Source organism: Cinclus cinclus, chromosome 4 (assembly GCF_963662255.1).
Source record: "Cinclus cinclus chromosome 4, bCinCin1.1, whole genome shotgun sequence".
NCBI classification, from domain to species: Eukaryota; Metazoa; Chordata; class Aves; order Passeriformes; family Cinclidae; genus Cinclus; species Cinclus cinclus.
In genome coordinates, this window is record NC_085049.1 from 61,141,704 (window position 1) to 61,156,620 (window position 14,917).

Here is a 14,917-nt window from a genome sequence, read left to right on the forward strand (position 1 = left end):
AGCACCACGGACACCACAACTCCCAGCGTGCCTCGCTGCTTCCCTGCCCCACTCCCCGCCCCGCTGGCGCGTCCAGCCCGCGTTTCTCCTGCCTTCTGATTGGCCGCCGCCGGGAGCCGGCTGCGTTCTGATTGGCTGCCCGCCACGTGCGGCTCGTGTTGCTGCCGCGAGCGGCGGAGGCGCGGCGGCGGCGGGGCGGGGTCCGGGCGGCGCGCATTGATTGATTGATTGATTGATTGACGGATGGATGGATAGATGGATGGATGGAGGGATTGATTGATTGATTGCTGGATTGATGGTCAGACCGAGCGACGGAGCGATCCCAGAGGCTCCCGGCGCGGCCCCTCACGGGCTTCTCCCGGCCGGCCGGTCCCTCCCGGCCTCCGAAGGAGCAGCAGGGGCGGGACTCTTACCTCTAGGCTGTGCTTGCGGTCGGTAGCGAGGCAGGGGGCGTTATTCCAGTGGAAGGCCGGGAAGGGCTTTCCCGGCGGGCGCCTCAGGCTGTGTCAGGCCGGCGAGGCGGCAGGCCCGGCTGGGCCTGGATCTGGCCCTCTCGTGCGAGAGTATGTCTGGCATCCTTGCCCACACCAATGTGCCACAGTTTATTGGGAAACAACCCCCCCCCCCCCCCCCAAAAAAAAAAAAAACGAAAAAACAACAACAAAAAAAGCAAGCAAACAAAAAACAGTTAATGTTGTAAAGAAGCCTGTCATTTAGCAACATCTGTGGGAGCAGAGGAGTCTCAGTGCTTTGTGAAGCCAAGCCCTGGATATTCCATGGAAATTAAGCACAAATCGGTGTAGGGAAGGGTGCAAGAGATTGGGGGCTGGCTTCATCTGGGTTGCTTTTAATTGTTAGTGGTGAATTAAGTTTTAGTAAGTAACTAAGTTACTAAGTCTAGTAAGTTACTTTAGTAAGTAACAGGCAAGCATCTCTCAGGCAAAGGGAATATTTCTTTCTACAGAAAGATAAGCTCTTGTCAGTCAGCCAGATTTTTCCTTTTTGTCTATCTGTTCTGCAGGCTGTAAGATTTCTTTCTCTTCGCTTAAATATTTATTTAGCATAAATAAATGTTGCATTGCAGCTTTCAACAGGCACAGCTGGAGACTGTAGGAAGACACATGCCAAAGTGAGTCTCAGTCCCTTGAGACACCTGCAAGAGGTAGAACACTGCATGGCAAAGCAGCACTTGCCACAGGCACACCACTGGGTTTCTCTGGCAAGACTCTTCAGCAGCTTGCGGGGAAGAGTTTTATCCCAGTCAGACAACTGTGCCTCAAAGGTGCGCAACAGTGACTATTTCTCTATGCATCATTATAATACACAAGTATGTTCAAATTTAACCAGGTTTAGGTTCAGTCTATGAGGATGATCACTGTGTCTTTGTGTGTGTATTTTCACTGTATGCACCCTTCCTGGACCTCTTTAAAGCTGCCATCTCAGCCTAAGAGAGTTGTCCAGTTTGTAGTTGCTGGGTCATGGGTTTATCATGTGCCTTATCTTTACTTTTCTTACAGGCTTTTTTCAGCATTTTTATGGTTTTACATTTTCTTTTATAGTATTTTGGAAACAAACCAAGGGATCCCATGATGAAGCTGATGTCAAAGCATTTTGTTCTGAAATCACAACAGTGAGTTTAGGGACAAGAAGGAGTTAGAGGGAAATGAGTAATTCATTCAGCTTTGTGAGGTGCACTTTATCTTCAAGACACTGGAAAAAATAAGTTCAGGAATAAAAACAAGCACCAGTACTTTTTCTTGGTATCTACTAAAGGAAGAAACTATTTAAGCAAAATTGTTTATAAAGATGAAATTTCCTCAAAATACTACTGAAAAGACTGAACTTGCCATGCTTGAGGCAGAGAAGTAAACATCAGGAGTATTTTCTCAACTCTGCCACTGATTCATTTAGTGATGTTGGTTACCTCCAGTTTTCCAGTTTGTAGAGGGTGTAATGATTGTTTAGGACAGGAACTGTCCCCCGAATGTGCTAAATACCACTATATGTGGCTTGTGAGTCTCTTAGCCCTCATGTAAGTTGAGGCAAGAGTTCAGTTTGCCATTTTCTGAGCAAGATACATGTTAACCTGAAATCAGCAATCTCAGAAGCCAAGACTAAACAACTATTTCCTTTGCCTGGTCTAAGGGGACTGTGTTCACATACCACATCGTGAAATTGCTTTTTCATAGTGTCTTGTGCCCCTTGTGTGACTCTTGAAAGCCAAGGAAGTTTAATATCTTAAAAAACCTTAGTATAGGAGGTTGCTTGTAATCCTAGCGCTTGATGCCTAGCTAAGACATCCAGCATGAAAGCTCTGCAAGGTAGTTATGGATGGTCTCACCACACGCAAAAGATCTTGAAATACTTTGGAGATGTGTGTGTTTAAATGCACTGGCCACATGTTTTCAGTTGTGCTTGGTATAAATGTTGAAGGAATGATTTGCAGAACTGAAGTCAATCCTGTTAATCCAGACTTTTGCTAGGAAAAGCCTTTGCTATGTTCTACACTGCTGTAATCCAGGTTACAGCAACGTAGAACATGGCAAAGGCTTCTCCTAACAAAAGTCTCATGGGAAATCATTAGTAAAATCTTACAGCTTAAGTTGGTAAGCATCCAACCAGACTTCACAGCATGGTATTTCTGGACATGCTCCAAGAAGAGAACGATCCAAACAAGACCATTTGCTGATGAAAAAAAGATCAGAGTTAAGTAGCAAATGTCTGTGCAACTGGGAGTTATGTGTATGTATTGCATAATATATACCCAAATATTTATATTCTATATTGAAGTTTACTGTCTTATTAATTCTTTCCCCTTTTCATATGTATAAGGTTAGCTAGTGAAACAACATAGCTGTTTGCACAGAGACATAGAAATTACTGAAGGTAAACATGAAGGAAAAGCAAAGCAACAAAAGCATGTTAAAACATGAATTTATTTAGAGCAGAGAACAATCAGTTCTGATTTCTTCTTGTGTTTAGTATCAGGTTTTGCATAAGGCTAAGACATCTATACAGAAGCTGGAGCAAACCTTGTGTTCTTTGCTGAAGATGAAAGGTAACTGTATGCAAGTATTTGCTTGGACAAAGAGCCTGGACTTGGTTTTTATGTATTTGTTAAATACAGAGGTATGCAGCTTGTCCCATTAAAACATTGCAGCCAGCTGTAACTTTAGTTGTAGCAATAAGTAAGGGATAGTGAGAAATCTGTCAATCCAGTGAGCACTGTATCTCAGAAATCCCCCTCTGACTCAGTCTTTCCTACCCCCTCCCCAGCCTAGGAGAAGAAAGGAAACAAGCAATTCCGGCTATCCCATGGCAGCAGGCTGTTCAGGTTGAGCACCCTTGGCACCTTCACCCCAGCAGGTGTGGGGCTGGCATGGGTCCCCAGGCTGGATCCTTAGGCTCCCACTCAGAGCTGCAGGAGCTGTGTGCTCCTCCTGGCCATAGCAGTGTGGCATGGTGCAAGTCACAGCTGTCACCAGCACCCAGCCCTGCCAGAGCCTAGACTGCACAACAGCACGCTGTGGTGTGAGGCAAAACAATTTCCTAGAATAAGAAATGGAAGCCTCTGGTTAAGAGTGTAGTCTGATAAAAATGGTTAAGATAGATGCTGCAGTTTTGTTGTCTTTCAGCTTGGGGGCCCTTCCTCACGCCCTGCTCTGTTACAGCCTGTGACAGACACCTGGGTCACACTGGTCAGCAGGTACTGTCTGCACTTGTGGCAGATCCTGCTGCGGGGCCTCACACCCCCAGCCACGTGCCTTCTGTTTAGTGCTGCTGGCCACTGCCTCTGCTGGCAGCAAGCATGACTAGGGGCTGATAGGATTGAGGCTTTGGACATAGTTTTTTGTCCCTTCAAGTGTCCAAATTCCTGTCAGCTAGAAAAAAAATTGCTATTCATGTAACCTGCACCTCCAGTAATTTGCATCAATTAGAAGTCTCAGTGCTAAAAATTTACAACCTCATCTGAACCCACATCCTTGGATAACCCATAAAAGTGAGTCACAGGTAGAAAGAATAGTTTGACAGAGCAAAATTGGAAGTGAGGCTGGTTGAGGGGAGTCTGAGGCAAGCTTCCCCTTGTATGTACTTGCATATATGTGAAATGCACACTGCTTGTGAATCACGGGTTGGATGTCAGGGTTTTTCACATGCAATCTGTTCATTAGAAGGTAATCAAAAAATACTGTATTGAACTAGTAGGTGCCCAGAGTTTGATTTGCAGGTTGTTTTCACCATCAGTTCTGTAAAATCAATGTTAGGAAGAATTGATTCTGAGTTCCTCAGTGTTCATAAACTCCCAGTAGTGCTAGTTATGTTGTAGGAGAGACAGATGTTTCTTTTTTCATGTAATTTTTGCCTAATTAAAATCTCAGCTGGTGAAGAACCAGTTGTTGACAGTATTCTGCTTGGTTGGGGCTGAGGGTGAGAGAGAAGCCAAAAGTGCCATTGATGTGACAGTAACCTTTCTGCTGCCAACAGCAAGCTGCAGTCTGGAGGATGGGAGCCCATCCAGCTTGGAGGAAGTCAGGGAGGAATATGTCAGGAGGCAATTTGGCAGTCACAGGTAAGGGCTGTGACCAGTCAAGAAAAGATGTTGATATTTTGCACTTGCTTCCATCTCTGAAACTCTTTGTCATTGCTACTGTATTTCAAAGCAGAAGTTTTTCATCATGAGGAAAGGACAAAGAGGTTTCACCTGGACCACTGTAATCTCATGGAGTGCATGGATTTCCAGTCAGTGCTTGTATTTTTTTTTCCCTTCTATATAGCTGATCTCTGGCAATGATTTCTCATTGCATGAAAAGCAAAAGGAGGAGGAAAAATCTGGCTTGGCAAGAATAGCCCTAGGTTCTGGAGTAACCATGGCATGGGCATCATTAAACCAGTTGAGAAGTTATTCATGCGGCTTTTTTTCCCTTGTGTTCTTTCCAGCACTACATCAGCCTCAGAAGATATGAGTGAAAGTGACTCTGCCATCTGGTATTTGCTTCAAGAATCTGAAAAACAAACAGTGGAAGAATATGAGAAGCCAGAATTTATTCAGTTTTCAGACACTTTATCCCCAGATCTAGTGGAATTTGAACGGTAGGTGCACCCCATGTTGCCTTCAGGTTTTTAACTTGTTTGCACTATCACTGTGCATCTGGGCACTGCCATTCATGCAACCCTACTGGAGCCTGCATCTGCCTCACAGAAGCCTTGTGCCAGCAGCTTTGTCCCTGCTGGTGATGAAGCTGATCACTTCCTAAGTCCCTGCAACTTGCACATGAATGGACTCTTAGAGTTGTAGCAGTCCCCAGTTTTTCAGGCCTTGGCAAATCCCTGAGGATTTTTTCACCTCTTAAGAAAAAGAAGAAAATTTCTTTCAAATGTGTCCCTGTGTTGCCACACCTCACCACTGTATCCCTGCCATGAGGCTAGATTTTAGGAGGGTAAGAATTGCTCCAGCAGGTGCATTTGCTAAGAGCCTAGCTGTATGTGCTCCAGGGAGGTGCAGGAACCAGAGGTAGACACATTCTTTTCCTCACAGTGGTGCTCATCCTTCTTCTAATGGCATTGTTATGTTGCCCCTTCCAGAAGCAGATCCTTAGCTCCTGGCAGCTTGGAGTACTTTTTTTGGGCCAGAGCAGGGTAAGGCTGGATTCAGCCAAGAAAGATCTTGTAGTCCTCAGCGTCTGGGCTGCAGAATAGTGGTTGTCTGGAAGATACCAGAAGGCATTCTGCAACAATGCAAAACTGTCTGCAACACTGGGGAGGGAACCTAAACAACTTGGGTGTTGCACTTAGAGCTAGTGGATGTGAGTCTGTGAACCCTTTAAGCTCCTAAATTCCTGATGCAGGACCTAAGAATCAAAGGCCACTATTCTCATATCAGTTGTCCAGGTGTTTTATTTGGAAGTCATAATGGTAAAATTACTGGGTTTTTTCCAAAGTTACTGATATTTTAAAACTGAGTGTTATACTCCATGTTCTTCTCCTTCCTGTCAGAAAACACTAGGAGGTACTTAGAGGTTTTGTCCTGCATTTCCAACAGGATAAACGATTATTTGATTTCCAAGATATGAGAAATAAATGCATGTGTAACCTATCCTGTACCACCAAGCAGTCAATTTCACCCTAACCACCCTGCAGTTAACAACATGCGGTGCAGCAGAATCCAGAGCTGCAGCTGGCATCCTCTTCCATGGCATCACCACCTGTAACCAAAAACTTCTGCAGCTCCTTCTTCTCTTTTGCTTTGAACTGCTGTGCATTTCTAAAATCCCCTTCGATCAGCGGGTTTTCCTCAAAAGGAGACTGCGGCTGGACCTGCAGATGGCACCAGCTTCCCACTCTTGCTCCTGCTCTTGCTCCTGTTGGAATTGGAGGTGGCTGCGGTTAAGGTATCGTTTAGAAGACCTTGAAATGTGCTGAGTCAAGATTTTCAAGATTAGAAAAATCTGCTTCATCAAAGACTGCACGACAGAGCCATAAACACCTGACTTTCATGTTCTTTACTGACGAGGTAGACCAGGGCCTGTACTGTGTAGACTCTGGCACTTATCCTGTAGTCCTAGGGCAGATTGCATTTGCTTTATAGCTAATTCTTGTCCAAAAATGACCTTTTGTAACAGGCATAAAATGACAAGGACTCTTCAACAAAGAAAGCAACAGCCTTTTGGTTATCATTTAATCACATTCTTTGGGAAGCATCAGAAATGCTTTGAGCTTCAACTGACTGGGTTTTTTGCCCATGTCCAGCAGCAGGAGATACATTGGTAGGATTTCACAGTAGTCTGTCCAGTGCAAAATGTGGTTGTCTCCTCCCAGCTGGGAAGGAGATAGTTGAGTCATGCTTCAAGCTTAATTTCTTTAGCAGAGCAGTCTAATGGTAGTTCGTGTTCTTCTGCTTGAGAAATTCCAGGTCCTTTGTTTGGAGCTGGACATCCAGAAACCTTAGTGAGTACAAAACCTTACATGAAAACACTTATTCCCCTTATGGTATTTTGTCTCCAGCAGTGGTGGAAAATACCCCAGAGTGTGGAAACTGGGGTTTAAACAGTTTTATGCTTGCCTACCAAATTATATTTTCAATATTGGTCTGCTGGAACAAATATTTACAAACAAAAAAGAAAATAATTTCCTCTTTTGAGTTACTTTCTCATGCAATACTGTTCAGTTAATCAGGAAATATGCTCATTTGGGACATCTTCCAGTGAATCATTTTGTGCCCAAACATAGTAACAATGACTGCTGTTTATAAAACTCTTGATTTGTACTCCTTTGATATTTTTATTTTCATCTGAGACTCCCTAAGCAGTTAATTAATGTAAAATAACCTTCAGTGCTGCTTTCTGAAGCAGACATTATTATCCTTGGTTCACTGTTCCATGCAGTGCTTACAGGCTTGTTCTTAGATTTAGGCACTGGGTTGAAATTATGACCCCTATGTTCCACCATCAGTTTAGAAATCAGTCTTAGGGATGTGTTTCCTTAGTTGTAAAAGAAGGAGATGGAGCTGCCATGCTTTAAATCAGAGTATCCTGGGGTAGTGTCTTTCTGTCCTCAGGTACAGTACCCAATGCATTAGGGTATGACCTCAGCCAGGGCCTTAAAGTGTAATGCGATGCCAGTAAATGCATAAAGGGTGACTTGCAGTGAAAAAGGTTTGGGATACAAAGGCAACTAACTGAAAATTTATTGAATTCCAGAATGAGGTTTTCCTCTGCAACCAGTACAAGCTGCAGTGCCTGGAGCTTCTGTTATGAGGCAGTCCTGCTGAGGCTGATGCTGGAGCCTGCTTTTTGCAGGGGAAATCACCAGTGTTGGGCATCATGCAGTAATTGTGTGAAGTCTCAGAGGCAGAGTTAGTGAAGCAGTTATGGATCAGAGCTACTTCCCAGCGTCCTGCTGATTTTCAGTGGATGGCTGCCTTATAGCCTGTTCTTAAGAGATACTCCCTTTCCTTTCCTTTCCTTCCAGATACCTGTATTTTTATAAGCACACAGTGGACCTGCTGATAGAGCATGGGATTGTTTGCACTGGAGAGGTGCCTCTTCCTGAGGTCTCCACAGCTATTTCCCATCTCTGGCAAGAGCTTTCTGAAGAGAGCAGGGACAGCATCTTGCAGTACTGTAGCCAGAGAGATTTCCTCATGGATCCCAAGGCTGCTTGCCCAGAGCCTGCTTGCACTGAAGGTAGTGTGAGGGACAGCGGAGGTAACAGTGAGGAAGCCAGTGGTTCCTCAGTCTCCACACCAGAGGAAGTAAGTGCTCAGCAACATTCATAGTCTGCCTCTGAAACTCCAAGCCTTCAGATGCTAATTGGCTCTGCAGCTTTTAATTGCAGACATACAGTAGTTGTAACTAAAATTTCTCAAGATCACTTGAATGTGTAAGTGGAGACAATAAACAATCTTTGAGTAAATGTCTGTAGCAAATTTTCTCTTGGTAAGATATCTAGTGAGCTACAGTAGTGCAGTGGTAGTGATCCTGCTAGTCTCCACTGACTTGTGGAGTTTCTGTGCTAAGCAACAGTTAAATTTGCTCCTACCTTGCTCCAGAGACAGAGAGCAAGAACAAGAATTGCACAGTTCTGTGCTCTGCAGACCCTCCAAAGAGCACAGATGATCTAAATCCAGAAGGGATACCTAGTTTGCCAAAGCCTGCTGTGTTTTGGGTTGGGTGTTTTTGTTTTCTTTTTTCATGAAAGAACTTGGTAGCAAATAGAATATATTTTTAGACCAGTCCCAGTGGTACAGGGCCAATGACTGCCTGTACCATGCACCTCTGCAGAGCCAAGAAGTCAGTGACTGAGTAGACCAGGACATTTATTAATAAGAGATTGATTAAATAACAGCCAGTTCAATAAATGGTTCCTGAAGTACTGATTCCTGAAATAACTAGCTGCTTGAAGAGATATGTGTAATTTCATTAGCTGCAAGGAAGGGACAGATGTTTACCTTTAGCATATTAGTAAATTGCATTGGCAAGTTATTTTGAGTCACAAGACACAACTCATATTGCTTGCTGCCTTAGGAAATGTCGTGGGAATGTTCCCTGTACAGGATTTCTGGCAGAGAAAGTGTGTGAACTGCATGATGACAGAGTGAACTAATGAGTTTAGTGGTCTGGCACAAGAAGCATCCAAACTCCTTAGTAAACTGGAGTCAGTTTTGGAGAGACTGGCTGGTACAGCTGAGATCTCCAGCCATAAGCAGCAGTCCACAGTCAAGTCTCTAAAGCACTGATACAATTAATGGTTTTTACTGATTTTTTGGGAGACGTAATGTGAAGTTTAATTCCTAGAAGTTGAAGCACAGGCTTAAGGGAGGGGACTGACCTTGTGTTCCTAGCCATAAAATGCAGTTATTCCACATTATTCCTGTCTCCACAAAACCTCTTGGTTTACTCTAGCTGTAACCATACCTGTTAAATGTAATGAAAGAGTATAATGTTTTTAAAGACTTCATTATTAAAAATTATGCCCTAAGTAAAACTTTTAGGTGGCTGGATGTGCTGACATCTGAAGTGATTTCTCTGCTAGGTGATGTTTGAAGATGCATTTGATGTTGCTGCTGGTTTCCTTGACAGAAGCAAGGCTCAGGGAATGTCCAGCCAGAGGTAAATGACAAACTCCCCCCTTTTTGTAGACACGGTATGTTAATAGTGCACTATCAGTACTCCACAGCAAGTGCTCAATGAAGTAAGATAGCAGCTCTCTTTTTAAATAAATGGTTAGAATAGCAGCTTCCAGCAACTGTGCTCAAAATAATACTTCCTTTTAAGGGGAAAAAGTGAAATGACTAATGGTCATTTACAGCAGAATCAGTAGAATCACTTATTAAGAGCAGCCCATTACTTCCGGATAACTGGGGTCCTTCTGATTTTCTTTGCCACCCTGCAGAGCTTTCTGTCTTTTCAATTTACAATACTCATAACGTTTTCTTTTTGTCTCTGTCACTTACCAGGCCTGTGAGGACCAAGAGGCATTCCCTGATAAATCAGCTAATCATAAACTGTATTCGCATTTAATGAGACAAAAAATATAATTTTTCAACATTTTCTCCCTTGTCTTACCCTATTCAGTCACATAGAGGTGATCAGTTTAAAGTGTGGTTGACCTGAACAGTAACACCAAAGAAACACATGACCTTTTAAATAATTACTCCAGTTCAGATAAGTTACCAAGAAGAGAACATGTCATATGCAAAGCTGGCACTGCCTTTGATTTTTCCCAGTAGGCCAAAGAATGAAAAGCATTGTTTTCCTCAAGAGGAAGATCACATTATGATTCATCTTTTATGTATTCTTTCTACTTAGTCTTTGTAAAGATTTTTTCTCTTTTCAAACAGTGTTTTTAATCTGTGGGGGGTTTAGCTCATTTTCTACTTATTTTTCAACATTTAGAGTGATCTTTAATGTGAATCTCTTCCTTTCACCACCATTCCAGGTTGTACTTCCCAAAGAGAATACATTAAAATAAGGATGTTTTGGCTGATGATCAGAATACATTTGAATGGATGAAAAAGCTTAACAAATACGTATTTATTAAATAACACTTATTAGGTCACAGTTTCCATTTGCTTTTAAAATAAGATTAAGTATTCCTTAATACTGCAAAGTATTACTATAATCTTTAAAGTCTGTTTCAGGTCTTAAATCAGATTGGTATTTCAATAGATAACATTTACTGTTTTCTCTTTCTCGCCTGTTGTTCTGCCCCTTGTAATTCTGGACAAAGGTGTGATGGCAGAACTTTGTAAAATCCCAGGAAGAATACAGAGGTGAGGTCCAGAATGAAAAGCTTGGCTTTGTGCCACAATTGCCTGAGAACAAACCTGCCAGTTACAGCTAACATGTCATTTCATGGCCACAGGTTGCTGCATCCACCCAAAAAACTTTACAGAAGAAGTCAAAGCTGTTCCTCTGAACAACCCTACGAAATGCACTCCCAAATAACCATTGTTGCTCTCTGGTTTGATGGATATTTGCCTTCCCCCAAAACAGTGTTACTGTGCTGCAGTGTATCAGGAGACCTCCTTGTTATGACACCAGTTTCTTGTGTTTCTCTTCTGTTCTTATGTATCTGCCTTGCACTTGGCAAATAGTATCTCATCAATACATCCGTCACCACTCCTCCCTGTCTTGCTTGGCTATTGTCTTTAATATCAGGACCATCTTGAAAACCATTTGATGTTTTTTATTCAATTTATAAGTAAAATATGGAGGAGAGAAAGCAAGGTCAACAGAACAGAAAATTAAATACAGTATCTGATTCAATTTTCAGTTCAGCATTTGCAAGCTGCACTTCTGAAAATCCAGAGAATCACCAGAGACTCTATCTGCAGGTCACTGACTTCCTGAAACACCTCTTCTTCACTAATGCACAGTTTTGCCAGGTAAGCCTTGCCAAAGGATTCCTTATAGAAGGAATAATGTATTTCAGAGCAATGTATTTCAGGAGGAATGTCAGAAAGGGATCTTTGTATTCAGTGTTTGTGGTCATATTGTCCAGAATGATTACAAATAAGAACTTGGGGTTCATCATTTTTGATGTGCCATTCCAAAATGCCAATAGGTTTGCCTTTGCAAGAGGTTAAGTGTGAGTGAACACTACTTTGAATATTATTCAAAATGGCAAATGGCATGAGGAATTGTAAAATATTTTTTTTATTATTGTTTGCATGAAAGCACCTTGTGGAAAAGCTTGAGTGATCTCTGAGCAGGTAAAGCTCACTTTCCAGTTCTCCATCATACCCCAGCTGCTTCATTCTGAGCTCATTAGAACCACCTTCTGCTCATCTGGGTGCCAGGTTCCCTGCCCTGAGCCCTCTACTGGCAGGCCCTAGAAGGATATTCAGGATATTCATGGTCTTGAAAGAGCTGATGAAAAGTTCCTGAGCTTCCCCTCAACTTCAGCCTACTGTTGCAGGTTTGCTGAGCCAGAAGTCTTTGTTCTTGCATTGTTCTTCCTCCCCTTCTTGTCTCCCTGCCATGGAGGTGCCTCAGAGCTTGCATGTGGGTGAGGAATGGAAAGGGAGATACCCCTCAGGCAGAGAGTGCTTGTTTTGGTTCAGAGTCAGTAGTGCCTCCACAGTAGCCATTGGTTTGCTGGTTTCTGCTGCCTAGCTCCCACCTGGTCTTTGGTACCTGAGCAGATGCTCCTTTGAACACAAGATAGGGCATTTTCTGGTTTAAAATTTCTTTTGTGAGTGTCATGCCTGGCATGGTCTCATCTTGTCCTTCTGCTTGGGCTGCATGCTGTTATGTACAAGCCCAAATCAATCTCACAGCTCCCAGATGAGGCGGTATGGGAAGAGGTATTGTCTCTTTCAAGGTTTAAAGAGGCATATTTAAAATAAGACTAGGAGAATGGGAGTGATGGGAAGACAAGCAGCAAAAGAGCCCAAAGTACTGCAAATTGGCAGTTGACTGCACTGTGTGGATCCAAAAGGAAATAAAAAGCTGCACAGGCTTCTTTTACACAGGGACTTTTAGTTATCTGTGATAAGACAATAAAAAGGGAGTTTGAGCAGAAATCATCCAGGCTATATGATATGAAGGTCACAATCTGTTTTGATTTAGAGTGCAGAACAGCACATCTAGACAGTGCTGCCAGGAAGCAAAAAAAGTAGAAAAAAGAAAATATGACTGACAAGATATTTTTTGTTTTGAGAGCAGAAATTCGGATCCATCTCAAAGCAAACAGATTGAGACAGTTATGAAAGTGGTTGCAGAGCAGGGATAGAAGATGTTCCAGCTAGCTTGAAACACACCACCTCAGGCAGCAGCAGAGAGATCAGTATAGGCTACTCACCTTACCCCAGAAATTGGGCTACTCAGAGCATCAGAGACTCCTGGACTTGACAGGGAAAGGAAGCTTACCGTCCTGCCTACCTTATGGGTATGACTGAACCTCTGCAGACTGTTCCCCTTCCCTTGATGTGGTACCTGTGCTGGTGCTATGCTAGCACAGGAGCTTGGGCAGTGCTGGCATAAATTATCTCAAGGATAAAGCAGTGTCCCAGTGCACTGTGCACACATCTCATAGAAGATACAGAGGTGGGTAGCAAGTACAGTAAGTACCAAGGTAAGGCATGTGATGTGCACCCCACTGAAATAAAAAAGGCAGCCCATGCTGCCTTTCATCTTTCATCATCATGCATTTCATCTGCAGAGATGATGAGATGATGGATTTTATTGATGGTCATTCATGCCACTGCCATGTTCCGTCATTTCTGCTTAACTGTCCAGGCACAAACTACAACTACTGCTGTTGGATTGTGGATGGCCACTGTTTCACAGTCACAGAGCTACTGAGCACAGCTCCTCTTGAGCTACTGCCCTGGCTCTCAAGGCTGCCAAGGGCATGCACCCCACTGGAATAAAAAGTTTCAGAAAGACTCACGCAAGAGGAGGGGGGAAATATTTTGGAAAAGGAAAGGGAGAGCTCTTAAAAGGGCAGAGACCCCAAAATGAGAACAGGAGCATGCTTCTACAGTACATGATAGAGAAATATTTTTGAGCATGAGACCAGTTAAGCTATCTTGTAATTTTTTGAGAGCTGTTGTCTTAAGGTCACATCATAAGAGAAGCTTAACAGCAGAGGCAGTAAAGAGTTAATTTAGACTGAGATCCTAAGGTTTCACCTAACTGAAACTCAGTGGGATTTTTTTTCTAAATAGTGCTGAGGACCTTTTTGTCTTCAAAGGCACACTTTCTTTTAAAATTCTGGATTTTAGATGAGTCACTTGACAAGCAAGTGGTATTTAGTGCTCTTTAAGCTGTACATTTTTAAACAGCACCTATTTTTAAAAGCAGTATTTCACTGAAGAGTCTTGCATCAATGCAGAAGGTAGACTAGATGGACTGCAGGCATGAACACTTTTATCTTCCTTTGAAGAATTTGATTTCTCAGGAGCCCCTTGTTCTTTGTATACTGGTGAAAGAGAAGACTATTTCCTTCTGTTGCTGAAAAAAGTGGAGGAAAGCCTGAAGCTGGTAGAAGTTAAGGCCGCAAGGAAGCTCTCATACCTTCAGAGCCTGTTGTGTAACACACTTGGTACCACAGTCAATAATAGCTGTCTAGATAATGTAAATGGACACAGGGTGGAGCCCTGGGATTTTTAGAAGGAAATTGGCAGCAAATTTGAACCATTCTTCATCAGGCACCTCAGGAACTCATCAAGTGCTGCTGGCTGATTTAGAGAGGAGGGAGGGCTCATGCTGCATGAGCTGCTTTGCTGGTACCATATACTTGACCATATACTCACTGTATATTTGAAATTCAATAAACTCCTCTGGTTTTTAATCCTGCTTGACTTTGGGGGGGCTTTCAGGAAGAAGATCTTCACTATGATCATGAGACCGTGATGCTGCGGTGCACTGAGACCTTCGATGATGAAGATTTCTAAACAGTATCTCCACTATCTCTACTTGGCCAAGAACTGCCAGGCACACCGGGCATGTGAGGAGGCTTCACCTCCTTCAGTGAGCTACCTCTTTAAGCAGAGTGTGGAGACACTGTGTTGAAGTGGTTTGTTACCATTGGCTTCTCCTTCCCTCATTAGTACTTCTTGATATATCCGTTGAGTAATTTATACTTTTTAAAGGTTTTAAGGGTCTTAGCTATTTATTAATAAATGTTTTTACCTATTGCTATTTAATGCTTAGCCTTGCTTCACAAAGAAACTGAGGCATGCACAGTTAAGTGACCTTGCCTAGCACAAGGTGTGAGAAGAGCAGCAGGGAGGCCAGATCGGTGGCAGTCTGCACAATCCCACAGGAAGCAGGTCTCAAATTGCAACCTGCAAAAGTCATCTGGCAGTGATTACTTTTCTGGTGCAATTTTTCATCTTGGGCTGACAAGGAAAGAGGGGTTTCCTCACAGAGAGTGGGATGAGGCTCTTCTATCTCTTTACAAAGACAGC

General features: G+C 43.1%; 1 protein-coding gene across 1 annotated transcript; it reads left to right on the forward strand.

The window, feature by feature from the left end:
* Positions 1-1,102: 1,102 nt before the first annotated feature.
* Positions 1,103-14,401, forward strand: STRA8 (stimulated by retinoic acid 8). Its single transcript, XM_062491402.1, has 8 exons — positions 1,103-1,282; positions 2,983-3,058; positions 4,486-4,570; positions 4,939-5,091; positions 7,969-8,251; positions 9,532-9,608; positions 11,275-11,386; positions 14,327-14,401. Exons 1-8 carry the CDS (start codon positions 1,175-1,177, stop codon positions 14,399-14,401), a joined length of 969 nt encoding a protein of 322 aa, XP_062347386.1. The 5' UTR covers positions 1,103-1,174.
* The last annotated feature ends 516 nt before the right edge of the window (positions 14,402-14,917 follow it).

Bases quoted from the DNA above. Each gene is read 5' to 3' on its own strand.
- STRA8 (XM_062491402.1), top strand. From the start codon at position 1,175: ATGGCAAAGCAGCACTTGCCACAGGCACACCACTGGGTTTCTCTGGCA. The intron at 3,059-4,485 runs GTAACTGTATGC...TGCTGCCAACAG, and splicing joins TTCTTTGCTGAAGATGAAAG to CAAGCTGCAGTCTGGAGGAT. The intron at 4,571-4,938 runs GTAAGGGCTGTG...TGTTCTTTCCAG, and splicing joins AGGCAATTTGGCAGTCACAG to CACTACATCAGCCTCAGAAG.